Source organism: Macaca fascicularis, chromosome 6, assembly GCF_037993035.2.
Source record: "Macaca fascicularis isolate 582-1 chromosome 6, T2T-MFA8v1.1".
Lineage (NCBI taxonomy): Eukaryota > Metazoa > Chordata > Mammalia > Primates > Cercopithecidae > Macaca > Macaca fascicularis.
In genome coordinates, this window is record NC_088380.1 from 157,157,920 (window position 1) to 157,173,856 (window position 15,937).

General features: G+C 52.1%; 1 protein-coding gene across 5 annotated transcripts in view; it reads right to left on the reverse strand.

Moving 5' to 3' along the window:
• Positions 1-15,937, reverse strand: part of CAMK2A (calcium/calmodulin dependent protein kinase II alpha) — a 69,607-nt gene extending 53,670 nt beyond the window's left edge. For all 5 annotated transcript variants that reach the window (XM_005558250.5, XM_005558248.5, XM_005558249.5 and 2 more), the window contains exon 1: positions 15,728-15,937. In XM_005558250.5, the coding sequence (XP_005558307.1) occupies positions 15,728-15,789 (62 nt within the window). In that variant the 5' untranslated portion in view covers positions 15,790-15,937. The remainder of the gene's footprint in view (positions 1-15,727) is intronic.

A 15,937-nucleotide genomic window follows, 5' to 3' on the forward strand; every position in this document is an offset into this window, starting at 1 on the left:
GCATTAGAATTATATATCCTATCTATGCATGTGTCTGTGTGGGATACATTTCCAGAACTTATGTTATCCGGTCAAGGGGTAGCTGTTGTTTGCTGATTTCAATGGATAATGAGAGATTGTCCGTATTAAAGATTGTACCAACTCACCTTCCCACTGGAATGCAAGGGTGCCAGTTTCCTTTGCCCTTGTCAACACAGTGTATTATCAAACTTTTTATATCTGCTAAAGAGACAGGTGGAAAATGGCAATTTGCTGTAATTCAATTTGTAATTGTCATATTACGAGTGAAGCTGAGCATCTTTTCACGTTTTAAGAGACTCTTGGGATTTTATCCTCAAACTATTAGTAATTATAAGAGAACTTGGGGCAAGGTCTGTGAGTTTTCCACCTCACAGGGGAAAACATTGTCACCACGTAGAATGTGGCCCATTTCCTACCTCATTTGATTTTTCAGGAAAAGCTACAAAACTAGATATTGATGAGAAATTTTCCAATTTTTAAACACTGGCACCTATTCCAAAAGAATTTGAGGATGATATTAGGCCAAACAAAACTTGTCTAAGGGCTAGATCTGGAGTCTAGATGCCATTTTGCTCTCTTTGCCACAAAGGCCATGCACTCCAATCCCTTCATATAAACAGGAGACTCCTAAAGGGCCCAATACTGACCGTAGTCACCACTATAGCACCCTAACCCCGTGCTAATGGAAGAAGAGAGTCTCCTGGGGAGGTTTCCCAAATCTAAATGTCCAGGGAAGTCACCTAGGTACCTTGTTAAAATGCAGATTATGATTCCTCAAGACTTTGAGTTCCAGTGTAGATTGCTCAAGGTCAAATGGTTCATAACAGGCAGAGCTGTGTCTAGAACTCAGATGTTAGCACTCTTGGGTGTGTGACTTCCACACCAAGTAAGCCTTCCAGTTCGTGGCAGGCTGGGCCATGCCCAGGTTTTTGACATGGCTGCACACATCACATCCTCCAAACTTGGATGCCCCATCTCAAGCTCATGGGCAGCTCCAAGCCCACAAAAAGATGAGGCTGACAAGGCAGAGGAGGATGCTGGCAGGCACTGAAGAAGCCTGCAGGCTAGCACAGATGCCTGCTCTGCACACAGCCCTGAGCATGGTATCACTGGCTTCATGTCTGGGCAGCAGGAAATGAGCGGCTGGGAAACTGTAAAGAAGGATGAGGAGGAAGGAGCCAGGATACAGACTACAGACCAAGAAATATAACCTTGTAGGAAAGCTAGAGGGGGCCAGAATTCATGGGCACGCAGAGGGCCTCGCACAGCTGTGGCTCCTCCTTGGGGCATGCAGCCTGTCCATATGCTACCAGGAAGAAAGCAGCAAGACCCCAGTCCCCTCCCTGAGACTCTCCCCTGCTACGCGGCCCCTCTTCCGTGCTTCCAGAGCACCCCTGCTTAGAAAAAATTCATTTTTCTTCCATCATTCCCACAACACTTCTGGCCACCAGCTATAAAGGGTTTGTTTTTTTCTTTTTTTTCATAGCAACTTATTCTCTGGACATCAGTTGGGTATGCTATAATTCAGTTATGAAACTAACTACCTAGAGTTAGTGCAGACCCCACAGGTTAAGGGCTAAAACCTACAAGACAATCCCCTTGCTTCAGATACCAGTCACAAATAGTGGGTCCTCAGGTTACTCACAATTCTGTCCAACCTGGCTGGTGACTGGGGGATCCCACAACCTCCTCCTTTTAGAATTTTCTATGATGGCTCACAAAACTCAGGAAAACGCTTACTTACACTTACCAGTTGTGCATGTGTGTGTGTTTACAACGGAGGTTATGATAAAGGGTACAGATGAACAGCTAGATGAAGAGGGGCACAGAGCAAGGTCTGGAAGGATCTTGAACACAGGAACTTTTGTCCCCATGGAGTTGGGGTGTGTCACCCTCAGGGCATGTGGATGTGTTCACCAACCCGGAAGGTCTCCAAGCTCTGTACTTAAGAGACCTTTATGGAGGTCTCATCACTAGGCATGATTGTTTATTAATGCAATCCCCAGCCCCTCTCCCCTCCCTGAGAATGCAGGGAGGGGCTGAAAGTTCTAAGCTTCTGGCCATGGTTTGATCTTTCTGTGACCGGCTCCCACACAGGCACCCACCCAAAGCTGCCTCATTAGAACAAAAGATGCTCTCATCACCCAGGAAATTCCAAGGCAGCTGGGAGCTTTGAGTCAGGAACTGGGTTCTAAGACCAAATACTAGAACAAAAGATGCTGTTAGTACCTCCATCACTTAGAAAATTACAAGGGTTTGGGGAGCTCTGTGCCAAGAACCAGGGACAATGACCAACTACATATTTCTAGATTTCTTATGATATCATAATATCACAACCCTACACCCCCATCTAACTCAGACTGGTGGTGGCTCCTCCACCGGCTTATTTCTCCCACCCTGACAGTGAGTTCCTGAGGGCCAGGACTTTCACATTTTTCCTCTGTCCCCAGTGCTTGAATACCCAGTGTCTAATGCCAATAGAGCCTCCATGAGTGTGACTTGCAGGAGAAGGAGGTGGATTTCAGCAAGAGTGAGAGAAAATGGAGTGAGACAGGAGAGGAAATTTTCAGATGGGGTGTTAGGAATAGGAACAGGCATCTAAGGAAGATGGGGGACAACTGGTCTCTCAAACGTGCCCGCCCTACCCAGGGATGGGGATGGACCCCAAAGACCTTTAGGTCCCCCTCTAGCTGGGGGCCATGATTCTCAAAAGCCCTATGAGAAAAAAGTTTAAAGTGGCCACATCTGGGCAAGGTTCTGAGAACTCCAGGAAGAGAAGGGCAGGAAGCGGGGAAGGTTGTGAGCTCCAGGGTGCAGGAGCTGGGTCTCGTCCTGCTCATCAGCACCTGACAAAACTTGGTCCAGAGCTACAGCTCAATTAATATGTGTGGGTGGATGGAGGGATTGAAGAAGGGATGGTTGGACAGCAGGAGGGAGGGATGAGTGTAATTTCTCCATTAGAGAGGCAAAATTTCATTCTAGGTAAAGACCTTAGATCAATGATTATCAAACTGGCTGCCTGAGAATCCCCTGAAGGATCTTTGAAAAAACAGATTCTGGCCGGGCGTGGTGGCTCACGCCTGCAATCCCGGCACTTTGGGAGGCCAAGGTGGGAGAATCGCTTGAGCCCAGGAGTTTGAGACCAGCCTGGGCAACATGGCGAAACTCCGTCTCTACTGCTGGGCATGGTGGTGCACGTCTGTGTTCCCAGATACTCAGGAGGCTGATGTAGGAGGATCACTTAAGTGCCGGAGTTGGAGACTGTAGTGAGCTGAGATAGCATCGCTGCACTCCAGCCTGGGTGACACAGCAAGACTCTGTCTCAAAAGAAAAAATAAGCAGATTCCAAGGTCCCACCCAGACCTCTTAAATCAGCACCTCTGGGTGTAGGCCCAGGGAATTTGTAATTTCATTTTAACTCTGTCTGTAGGTGATTCTTTCTCAGGCAGCCCAGCACTGCCCAGCGCCTTCCGGGGAAGTCCTGCTGCGTATCCTGTCTCCCTTGGAAATCCACACTGATGGAGGTCAGCGAGGGCTCTGCTCAGGGAGGCCTGACAGGCCCCATGAGACTGGGCTCTGGCTCAGGGAGCCAAGGCCAGAAGAGCTATGTCTATAAAACAAGAGAAGCCATACTTGCTGAAGTTCCTCTTCCGAACAGCACCAAGCTTTTGTATAAATTAGAGGCTCCTCACCAGGAGTCCATGCCATAGATGGGGTAGTGCGGGGACCCTGAGCCCCTTGAAGGACACCTGTACATCCAAGTGTAAGCAAGTGCATTTTTTGGAGGGAGGTAAGGGTGCATAGCTTTTATCAGATGCTCAGAGGGAGGAGTTTCTCAAAACAAGCTTAGAGCTGGTGATGCGGAGGGCACCAGCCCCTTACAAGCCCAGAAGTCTTCTTCCCTTCAAATGTACATTCACCACTAAGCACACTTTTGACCCTCACAGCAATCCTGTGGAGTTGGAATTCTGCTCTCCCATTTAATAGATTGGGAAACCGAGGCCTCAAGTGAGCAGGCATATTCCTAATTGAGGCTGTGAAGAGAATCCAGGTCCCTTGCACTTTTTCTTCTGACTCAACCATGACAGGAGAATGTGGTCCTCAAGAGCAGAGGCTCTGGGGTCACAAAGACCCGCAGTCCAATCCTAGCTCACCCCCAACTGTGTGATGCTGAACTTGACACATCACCTTTCTGCGTCTTCCTGTTAGAGGGTAATAACAGCCTCTACTTCCTGGGTCTGTCGGGGAGATTAAGTGAGGTAACTGGTGCAAAACACTTGATACAGTACTAAGCACAAGGGACATAGTTTGGGGAGAAGGGGGGCAAATGAGGTGAGAAAAGGGGCTGGGCTGCTACCTAGGCAGCCCCAGGCTCCAACCCTACCTGCCATGGCGGTAGGGATCAGAGGAAAGTCGTAGCCAAAATGAGAATGAGGGCAGTGAGTCGGCAGCCCTAACCTCTTCCCTTTTTTATCTTCTGTTTAAAAAAGAAAAAAAAAATGTTTCTGTATTCTTGTCCTGCACGAACAAGTGGCCACAGCCCAGAAACCCTGGCAAACAGAAGAGCCAGCCCGCTCCTCTTGTGGCCCTGAGCTGAGCAGGCAGCCAGCAGATGGGCAAGTGGGCAGGAACTTGGGAACAGGACAGGGCATGAGAGGCAAGGAGGCCAAGGTTGGGAGGGCAGGGGTGGGAGGCGATGGCCAAGAGTCCCAAGAGGAAGGGATGAGGCCTGGGTGTGAGGGCTGGGGCAGATGGCCATGGGCAGTCCTGGAAGTGCCTGTGAAAGTATTTCTGAATTCCTTGAGAGGTGTAGGGGAATGCCCCTGGGTGCAAAGGAGGAGGGGTGGGGGAAGTGTTCCTGGGTGCAAGGGGTGGGTGTCTGGCCATAGGCATGTATTGGCAACCTGGTCTAGCCCCTAAGAGTGTGATGCTGTGAGGCTGTAGGTGTGACAAAGCACATGTATGTCACCCTAGGTATGAAGCGTGTATCCATGTGAGCCAGAGGGTCACAGAATGTAGGCAGGGAAGGGTGTGTTGGGGAGAGACAGACAGGCAGACACTGGAGGAACCAAGTCTCAGCCCTCAGCCCTGCTGGGAGGACTTAGGCAAGAATCGGCCCCAGTGAGGGCCACAGTCTCTTCATCTGCAATGTGGAGGCTAGGGTAGGGATGAGGCTCAGGAACGCAGTAGCTTTTCAGCTCTAGTGTTTCATACCAGTGCCGTCCAACAGAACTTCCTGTGATGATGCACACACACTGAGCTGTCCACTGCAGCAGCCACCAGCCACAGATGCTACAGAGCACTTGAAATGGGACCAGTGGAACTGAGCACCAAATTTCTTATTTTATTTAATCTAAATAACTATATGTGGCTAATGACTGCCACATTGGAGAGCATGGTTCTACATAGAGAAGAGCAGGCACTCCTGAGTCAGACCAAGCAGAGTTCACATAGTGGGTCAGCTCTTTCCTAGCAAGCTACTTCACCTCAGTAAGCCTGTTTCCCCCCTACTGCAAAATATGGACAACAATAGTACCAACCCTATGCAGTTGTTTCAAGGATTCAATGAGATAATTAGGCAGGCAATGAGTTTGGCAGAGTCCCTGGGGTATAGTAAATGCTCAAGGAACAATGCCTTGTGTAGGCATCATTATCCACGAAGGGAGGAGGACAGCTGGCATCATCAGAAACAAAATGGACATTGTTTGCCAAACTCGGGGAAGAAGTAAGCCAAGGTGGAGGTGTGTGGGAGCCATAGCGAGGTGGGGAAGGGGCAGCTCACCAGGGCTGAATAGCCTGCCCCTGAGAGTGGACGAGCAGGAGTGTGGGCAGGCAGGGAGGCCCCCCTCTGGCAGACAGACAGAGAGGGCACAGTGACAGTGAGTCCGGTGCGCGTGGCTGAGAATGTGGGAACGTGCTAATGGGCTGTGAAAAGCAAGATTCACGCTGGGAAATTGCTTTCTAGCTGCCTGGCAGGCAAGGTGTCCTGGGTGTAGCTGGCTGCCAGCCCACAGGGGCCCACCGCCCTCTCTGGCCTGAAACAGCAGGAAGAGTTGACATGGCAGTCAAGTGCAGCTCCAGGAGCACTAGATGGGGAGTCAGAAGACCTGAGCCCTCACTCAGCTTGGCTACCAGCTTGCTTACTCTTCTGGGCCTCAGTTTCCTCATTCAAAAGATGGGACCAGCCCCGCTCCCTCCTGGGGATGTTTGTGAGGGGTCTCTGCTGCCCAAGACTGGTTGCTGCCACTTTCTCTAAAGGAAGCCTCTTCACCTTCACCCCAGACCACTCAGAGCCACGTTACACCTGTGAGTCTCAGCAAACAGGAACACTTATGATCTATTGCGGCCTTCTGGGGACAGCACTCACCAAACACTTCCCTCCACTCTGGGCTCCGTGGGGGTCTGATTGTCTGGGCCCCTTACGGTAGTCTTTAGTGTCTGCTCTTCATTGACTGTTTCCTCAAACATGCTGAGGTCTCCCTCCTTCCAGAAAAATAAAACAACCTCCTCAAATAAAGCAAAACAACCAGGAACCTTTCTCTCGACCCAGCAGCCTGGGCTGTTTCCTTCCTCCCTTCTTCTTTGCTGCCAAGCTTCCAGAACAAATGTCCGACATCCGCCGCCTCCTCTTCCCACCTCCCACACTCCATGAACCCACCACAATCTGGCTGCCGCCCCCGGGGCTCCATGAAAGAAATGCCTGCACCAGGTTCGCCCACCCATGCCTCCTCCCACCCTCACCACTACCCCTTGCAGTCCCCGCTGGAGCCTAATGCACCTTGCCTACCCCACCCCAGGTAGCATTTGGCCTCACTGAACATAGCTTTGAGCTCACCTTTCCTTTTGTTTCTGGGTCGCCATGCTCTCCTGGTCTCCCCCATCACTGAAAATGCCTTCGCTGCCCCACCTTCCCTCAGTATTGCTGCTCCCGGCCTCTTTCCACCCACCCTCTTACCACTCCCGCCCATCCCTTCTACCAGGGGCCATTAGCTGTGATCTCTGGGGAGGCTCCGGACATTTGTGAACCCACTTAAAACTGTATTAAAATGATTCTGTGTCTGTGCATTGTTCTGGGCAAAGGATGCATAGTCATCAGCTCTGCAAAGGAGTCCATGACTTCCCAAATAGTTAAAGTCATTGACCATCACCCAAAACTGAAATCCACATCCAGAGTCCCCTCCTGTCTTCGGAACTCTAGCTCCGTATTTTTAGCTACTCATTATCTTGCCTAGATGCTACGTGGCAGGCACCTCATAATCAAAGCCCAGCCTCTTCCCCAAAATTTCCCCACTCTTGGTTAAGATACTTAAGCATTTCACTTCTCTGAGATGAGCTGGGGGTGATTTCAGAAAGGTCCTGGTCAAATGCAGATAGATCTGTTATCTGTGAGAGAATCTGCATCCAAAACCCTTTGGTGGTAACACATAGCCCAGGCTGGCTGATTTGATCACCCAGGATGTGGAACCCAGAATAGACAGGTTAGAATGCCTGGGGGAAGGGAAAGAGCTGGGGTGGGCCACAGAGGCAGCACCATGCACTGGGCTAGAGTGTGGGCCACATGTGGCTGCATCAGAACTTTGTATAGCCCACAATGTCTTACTTTTGAAGTCCACCCCCTCCTATTCCAAAGCTGAAGAGACTGGGGCCAAGACCTTGAACCCAGGACTGCCGATTCATAGTCCATTGCTTTTTCCAATACCCAGTACTCTCAGATTAGAGGGGGTCTGACCTTGAGGTCCACAGTCGGACTTTGGAGTAGGAGGAACTGTGGAAAATAACAGCATTCTGCGTGTCACGGTGAGTGGGCATTTTGGGAGGGGGAGAGTACCCACAGCTTATTTGAGATTCTCTGAGGACTCCGGATTCCCAAAACAGTTAAAAAGCTGGGGTCAGTTTCATTCAGAAACAATGAGAAGCTTTTAGGCCTCAGCTTACCCATCTGTGAAATCAACTGTTGATAAGTAATTTTTAAGCCTTCTCTTTCTTTTTCTTTCTTTCCCATTTAGGCATTAGTACCTTTTCTTAATAATAAACAAACAAAACACAGCTATGCAGCTTCTCAAATGGTGACTAGATCAGAGGAGATGGCGCTGGGGGCTCACCATCCCCTTTGCTTGACTCTCCCCACTTCTTCCCAGCTCTGTGAGCAGAACTCCACAGAACAAAGCATTATACAGCCAGAAAATCCTAGGACCTATTACTGAAACCACACCTCTCCCATCCTCTCAACCGCCTGCGGCTGCAGCCACCCACTCCCAGACTCTAAAAGATGCTGCAGGGACGCAGTGTGCTTGAGCTGTCCCGCACTGCCCCCCGCCCCCAAACACCAATCCAGCAGAAGTCTCGTGGGGGACACAGAAGGGCTGGGATCCGGAAGAATCTGTTTGCTGCAGGGAACATTGAACCAACAGAAGTTCCAACATATTCCTTGTTTTGGCTGCACAAGAGTTTTTTCGAATGGGTCACAAAAAGAAAAATAGAAAAATATTCTATTTTCTCTTTACAGTGCTTAAAGGCAGGGCCAGAGCCCAGCAAGGCAGGGGACATGCCAAGGGGTGACTTTCTCCTCAGTCTTTGATGGCCTGGCCCTGTCCAGAGTATATACCATGAAGGCTTTCAGAGGTCCAAGCGTCAGAGAGAGAGAGGCCTCCAGGGATAGGACAGCCAAGCACTGGAGTGGACAGACACTGGAGTGTCCAGTTCTCATGTGTCACTAGCTTGTGTGACCATGGGCTAGGGCCTCGCCCTCTCTGGGCCTTAGCTCGCCATCTGTAAGACAACGGAGCCCTCTTCCCTCCGATATACTGAATTGAATTGAGGGTACCCTGGCTCTAAATCATCTCCCACTTCATTCTTTTAGCAAAGCATCTCCCCAGATGAGGGCAGGGACCTAGGGCAGGAGGCCTGCAAGGAAGGTAAGGCCGTGGATGAGAGTGGGAATTTGCACATCTCTACCGCCAGAGCACTAGCTCCTGCGGCCGCAGCCAGTTGTGGGATGCAGGAGCGGTTCTGACCATTGGAATGTCTTCCTTCTGTGGAGCTAAAAGCTACCTCCCTTACTCTACATAGTCGGCAGCTCTGCCTCTAGGGCCTCTCAGGCCCCAGGACATCTCTGCAGACACAGGGGTTGGGGAAGGGAGAGACACAGTCCCTGAGGGGTCTCTTCTGTCTGCTAAAGCCCCTCAGTTCCTTGGTGTTCTCTCACTTGATTCAGCTTCCAGACCTTCACCACCCTGCCTGGCCCCCTCTTCCAGACAATCTACAGGTTTTTAATAGTCCTGCTAGGACCCAACATCTGGAAATTGGGGTCAGGCTGAACGGGCCAGAGAAGAGTGGGACCCCAGATCCCCCTAGGGCTGACATGCTCCACTGAAATACACACCTCAGAGCTTTTGTCTGAGTTGTTCCCACTCTTAGGAACACTCTTTCACCCTCTTCCCTCTGGTGAACTCTTCTTCCTCTCTCTTACTTTCGCTCTCTTTTTAAGATAGAGACAAGGTCTGTATCACCCAGGCTGGAGTGCAGTGGCATGATCATAGCTCATTGCATCCTCAGACTCCTGGGCTCAAGCAATCCTCCCACCTCAGCCTCCTGAGTAGCTGGAACTACAGGCATGCACCACTGCACCCAGCTAACCTCTGGGTAACTCTTATTTAGCCTCTAGCTCCCTAATGTCATCGCTTCAGGGAACTTTCCCTGATACCTCCCTCACCCCAACTAATTGAGGTCTCTTTGCAGCTCACAATTCCGTGTATGTGGCCAAAGCCCTTATCCAGTTGCATTTAAATAATGATTTCTGAAGTGATTTAATTAATGTTGGCTTTGCACTGGATTGTGAGCCCCGCGAGGGCAGAGACTACCTAAGTCTTGCATGTGGTGCATGCTGGGCTCAACCTAGGACTGGGAACAGAGTACGTGCTCAGGAAATACCTGTTGAAAGGATGCAAGGATCCCAGATGTGTTCCTCTTTTTATATGACCCCAAGACACCAAGGCCCTCAACCTTCTCCAGCACAAAAAGTCTCACTGGCCTTACAGTCCCACCTGACACCGTGGTAGACAGCCATGCCGCACGAGGACCCGGAGGACCTGGGCTTGGTCTCAGCAGCTTGGGCTATACCTGCACTCAGCAGGTTGCCTGGGGTGGGAGGCTTCCTACAGCGCCAGAGAGAAGCTCCAAGAGAGTGCCACAGGCGGTTCACGTGCAGAAAGGGGACTGCAGCAAAGAGGGCAGAGACAGAGGCAGAGGCAGAGAGACAGAGACACAGTGAAACCAGAGAGATGGAGAGAAGAGCACAGAAAAAGACAAGCAGACAGACAAAGTCAGAGAAAGCCCAGAAGCCCAGCTAGCACCATCTTGCTATCCCCGCACTGGGAGACGGACTCGTGCTCTATGCCCTATCACAGCCAGTGTGTGTGTGTGTGTGTGTGTGTGTGTGTGTGTGTCCATGTGCATGTGTGTGCTCCCGTGAGCTGTGTGAAGACGCACATGTGTGTGTGAGCACGCATGCATCGGCAACAGGATGCGAGTGTTGCACTCCAAAGCTCTGCCCTCACCCCACAGAGAGGGCCACGGCCCAGACTGCAGGGTATGCTGGCAGTGGTGTCACTGTGTGCTTGTGGAGGGAGGTGGGGAGGAAGGGAGGGAGGGAGGGAGGCTCAGCAGAGTGTCAGTGTGTCTCAGCCTGTGTGGGGGCGGCTGCGCGGGGGCGGAGGGCTGCAGCGTGCACCAGAACATGTGCGTGCCTGCGGCTCTGATGGCTTGGAGGACAGGGAGGAAGGCTCGTCCCTTCCCTGTTCCTGCCACCCTTTCCTTGAGGTCTTGCCCCTCCATTTCCTGTCCTTTCGCCTCTGGTCCCTGCACATCATCTAGTCCCCTAGCCTGGGCCCTGTCTCTCCTGTGGCCTTGGACAAACCACTTCTTTCTGAATGTTGACTCCCAGAGACCAAGCCAAGCACCATCTATGCAATGAGCAGAGCATCTCCATGGTCCTTACAATTCTGATGTTCTGGAGGTCTGCGATTTAACATGTGTGACCTCCACAGAGGGAGGTTACAGAAGGTGGCATCTCTAACGGGGCATTGCAGGCATCTCCAGAGGTATTATGATCCCCATTTTACAGATGGTAAAGCCGAGGCACACAAACGGCAAGTGATTCACCCAGGATGGCCCAGTAAATTAGAGGCAGAATCATGACTGGAAAATCAGCAACATTAGAGTTCCCCTGCCCACATGGCCACTTCTCTTCCCTTGTTAGTGGACAAGAGGGAGGATGATCCCCAGATACGGCACCAGTCATGATCCCTCTCAGCAGTCTTCCCCCAATATGCTGGGTGCTGGAGACCTGGACACAATCCCCTGAGCCAGTCTCTCCACCTCCTCAAGCTGCGGTCTCCTCATCTGTAAGTTGGATGAGTAAGCCCTGCCTGCCTCCTTCAGAGATGAGCTCATGGATAAAGAGCCTCGCTGGCCCCGAAGTGCTGTGGATAGGAGAGGGTTTAAAAGGTGGAAGAAAAGCACGGCCCCCAGTCTTTGGGTGCATGGATGCCCAGTGTCCTCTCTCCAACGTGACATTGTCCATCCAACAGCTCTGCCTGGGAAAGGCAGGATTGCTAAGCACATTCTACAGATGTTAGAGCCTGAGTCCCATGAGAGGACTTGAGCACCCGGGCCCCAGGACCTCAGTGTAGGGAGTTGCCTCTGGGCCACACTGCCACCCGTGGATCAACCCAGGTGAGAAGGAGCTTAGGTCGAGGAAGCTGCCCTCTCCTCCCTGTCAACCATGCTGGCCAACTGCAGCCTTTGCAACCCCTTCTGTGATCCCAGCTCTGCCTTGGGTCAATTTCAGATCTCTGTTTCTAGAGAGAAAAGAGTAGGCTGAGCTCTCTCTCCAGTCTCTCTTCCTCCCTCTCTCTCCCTCTCTCAAGTGAAATCTCCTTTGGAGACTCTTCCTATACAGCCCAGTGATAACACAGGCTGCAGGGCAACTTTCTGCCTTTCTAACCTCTCCTGGGGGTGGGATCAGAAGCCTGCAGAATGCCAATGGCTGGAAAAGGCTCGTTTTCCACTTCCTTGAACGTGACCCCTTCCCTGGGCCCTCTGGTGCATCCGTGGCAACCCCTTTGCCCAATAACCAGCATTCTTCCCTTTCTCAGAGAGGTCTTTGGAGAAGGCTGTGTATGCTGGGAGCTCCGGCCTGCCCACTTCAGTCCACACTGAACCCTGGAGCTGGTGCAGTCTGCCTCCTGCAAGCTTCGGTGCTGCTAGGGTCTGGGCTTTTATTTCTCTCATCCTCAGAAGAGAAGAGGATTGGGTCAAAGGAAGAGGGATGAGCTCATCTCTGGATCCCAAGAGACAGCCCCACCCCAACCTTCTAGGAGACCGGAATCAAGTTCTTGACTCATCTGAATTCATATGCTTCAGTGGAACCTGCAGTCGAGTAGCATCAAGAGGCTCCAGAAGCCCTGCCCAGGGTCCCGGCCCCGGTCACGGGTTCCCAGAGGGCTGCCCACCAGGGCTGGAGAAGAGCAGCTCCTCTCACATCCATGGCCAGCCCTACCCGGGCTCCTCAAAGGCCTGCAGTCCTGAGCCAGACCTCACTGGGCAGGATGCCAGCAGCTCTCTGGAGGGACTTGCCCTCCTCTCCAGTTGGGCAGCCCAACGCCTTGAAGAAGGAGACCCAAAGGCTCCCATGTGCCCTTTTAGGGCCAACCTGGCTGCCTCTTCCAGCCACCCTGCTAGTGATCTGAAGTGGGTTCTGGAACGGGGGCTCAGCTTTTGGGTGGTGACTGCAGTGGCCCAGCTGGCAGGAACCGTGGGTCATCAGTTGAAGGATGGGCCCTGCAGATACCCTCATGGCTTCCTCCCACAGAAGAGGCCAGCCACAGGGGAAGCACGGTTTGGTCAACCTCCTCCCAGCCCCGGATGGGCCAACTCCAGACAAAAGGTACAAGCAGATCCCGTTCCTCACTTTCAGCCTTGCCCAGCCTTTCAGAACAACAATCTCCCCGGTAGCAATTGGCACTGGGGGCCCGTCGTGCACCAGGCTCAAGGCTGCATCTCTACATGCACCATCTTACTGAATCCTCGCAGCCCTTTTTATCTCCAGACTACAGGTGGGGGTAAAGAGGTAGTGTAGCCTGCCTGGTGTCACAGAGCTATGGGTGGTGAGAGACAGAGCCTGTGTCCCTAATGGCCATGCAGGGCACTGCCCCTCCCTGCACCACTGGACGCTCAGACTGACGCTGCCGTGCAGAGCAGGAGCCCCAGGCTCCTCAGTGATGTGCTCTGGCCTTTTTAACACAGACATCATGGGTGCGGAATCAGTCCGCTTTATCCCCTTGTCTCTGATACAAGCTTCTGCAAACTTAGGCTCATACATAGTCTTCCCGATGTCCTGCAAGCTCCTGACATTGCATGCAACATTTCGTAGGTTTGTGCGTTTTTCCGGGGAATGTAGATTTAGACTTTCATCAGATTCCTGGAGGAATATGTGACCTAAAAAAGGTTAAGAGCAGTCTGATGGCTCTGGAAGGAAGAAGTCTGAAATTGATTAAACAAGGCCTAGCCATGCCTGCTACCCTCGGTTTTCCTGCCATGGCCACACCACGGCTCCCTTGTCCCTGAAATTTTCTGTGAAGGCTCACGAAGGGTCTCTCTGCCAAGTCGCCCCCACAAAACCCAGTCTTAACGATATCCATCTCCTCTTGGGGCAAAACATCACTTTTATTTTCACTTTGAGCACTTGAGTCACATCTCAACTCCATCTCACTGTACTCATGACGCAGTCCTGCCAGAATCCAGTCTTGGTCACTCCCTGAAAGGCAGCTTCACGGCTAATCAGGGAATTCTTGGGTTCTAGGCGAGCACTGGAAAACACCTGGAGAGGGGTCTCTGCACAAGTTTGTAGACAGCCTCAGTCCTCCAGAGCAGCCCCAAACATTATGTTCCTGCCCCTACCCGCAACAAAACACATTCAGAAAAGCCGAAAGTCTGCAGATAAGAGTGAACACATGTACACATGGGGGTATGTGTGCTCAAGGGAGGCGGTGCATGCCTGTAGGATAGCGTGTTTGTCTGTGTGTGTGTGTGTGTGTGTGTGTGTGTGTGTGCAAGCAGCCTTCCTGTATACAGTCACAGGGCCACCTCCCACACATATGCAGACACCAGCATGAGCTCACACATGCCTATAACACCCATACTCCCACATAGGCCTGTGAGCCCAGGCCTCACACATGCACACACGTGCGTGTGCACACACACGTACATGATCCTGTGTGCATGACCCCAGCCTTCACATAGATGTGCATATCAAGACTTCCCAGGAACACCATTGTGTCCACATCTCACATGAGCCTCCTCACATACCCCTAGACCTCACACACATGCGCCTCCCTATGTGTACACAGCTCTAACCTGCCATACATGTGCACATATAATGAGTCATGTCCACACCCTTGTTCTCATTCAACCCAGCCAATAGCACTCCTGTGATACTCACACACATGCACCCTTGCCAGGCACACTTGCATTTTCAGGCCTTACACATGAAGCACCTCTTCCTAGTGCACATGCATGAATGCTTGCACGCCCTTGCAGGGCACACCAGCGTACTCCAGTGTCACAATCAATTCCCCTCAAAAGCCCTTTTACAGCCACACACATTACTCCTCCTCAAAATGCACACTAGTACACACACACTCAGAACTCACACCAGCACACACCTGACTCCAGGGCCCCTGCCCCGTGCTCCTGCTGCCACAGCAGAAACCAACCAGGGCATCAGTGCTCCTTTGCCCACAAGGCAAACTCTGCCTCCAAAATACACCCAACCCTTGACCCATCCCAGGATCCTCCAGAAACCCAGCTGGGGACATCCAGGAATCCCTCCCTGACACTCCACACCCTACTGGGTCCCCCACAAGGGGCTCCCCTCTTTCCTCACCCTCCCATCCTTCTCTACACAGCAGTCATCAGGGCAGAAAATGAGCTCTGGGCTGGGCAACTTTGCTTGTGCAGAGCCACTGCGCCCTTCATACCCCAGCCCCTGAAACAGCGGTGCCCCCGCTGCAGCTTTCCTGGTTGCCCCTCCCCACCTCCCAACACCCAGGAAGCCTGCCATGCTCAGATATTAACCCCTACTGTACTGATGCCCTCACTCCTGGCAGGAGCTGAGAAGGGGAAGGTGGGGAGGGAGAAGTTGGCCACTCTGTATAGTCGCTGTAGGTGTCTAAAGTCAGGAAGAACTACCGGGAGCTGGTGAATTCTCTGTCACTGGAGGTATCTAAGTGGAGGGCAGATGGTCACCTCAAGCAAAACTAGAGAAGGAATTCCAGTTTTGGACCCAGCTGACTAGGAAAATTCCTTTTTAACCCTAAGTCTCTAAGAATCTGTGTGTATCCAGGTTGTGTGTACTTGTGTGCATGTGTGTGTGTTTGTGTATGCATGTACATTGGCATACACTGTTAACCCTTCATCCCTACATACACACTCGCCTGGCTAGCTTGGCACGTCTGTGCACCCACAAACATGCCCACGCCCGACTCTGGATGCTGTGTGCACAGGCAGGTGCCCCCAAACCCATACAGCCTGCCTTCATCTGTGTACACAGGAATGCTTCCCAAGCACTGCAGGCACACACACGGCTCGAGACCCTGATCTCCCCGCCCCCCCCATGCCCTCCAGGACTCCCTGAGGCACAACTCACTTGCCCAATTCCTCGAAGAGCTGGTACTCTTCCGTGAAGCGGGTGCAGGTGATGGTGGCCATCCTGGCGCTGGGCAGGCAGGTGAGGCTTGGGACTGGGGGACCAGGACTGGGGCGCTGCGGCTCTGCTCCCGAACCTAGGGGCCACTTGCCTGCCCGTGCTGCCGAGTGCAAACAGAGAACTGGCTTGACTGACGAGCCCGGGGCTTCT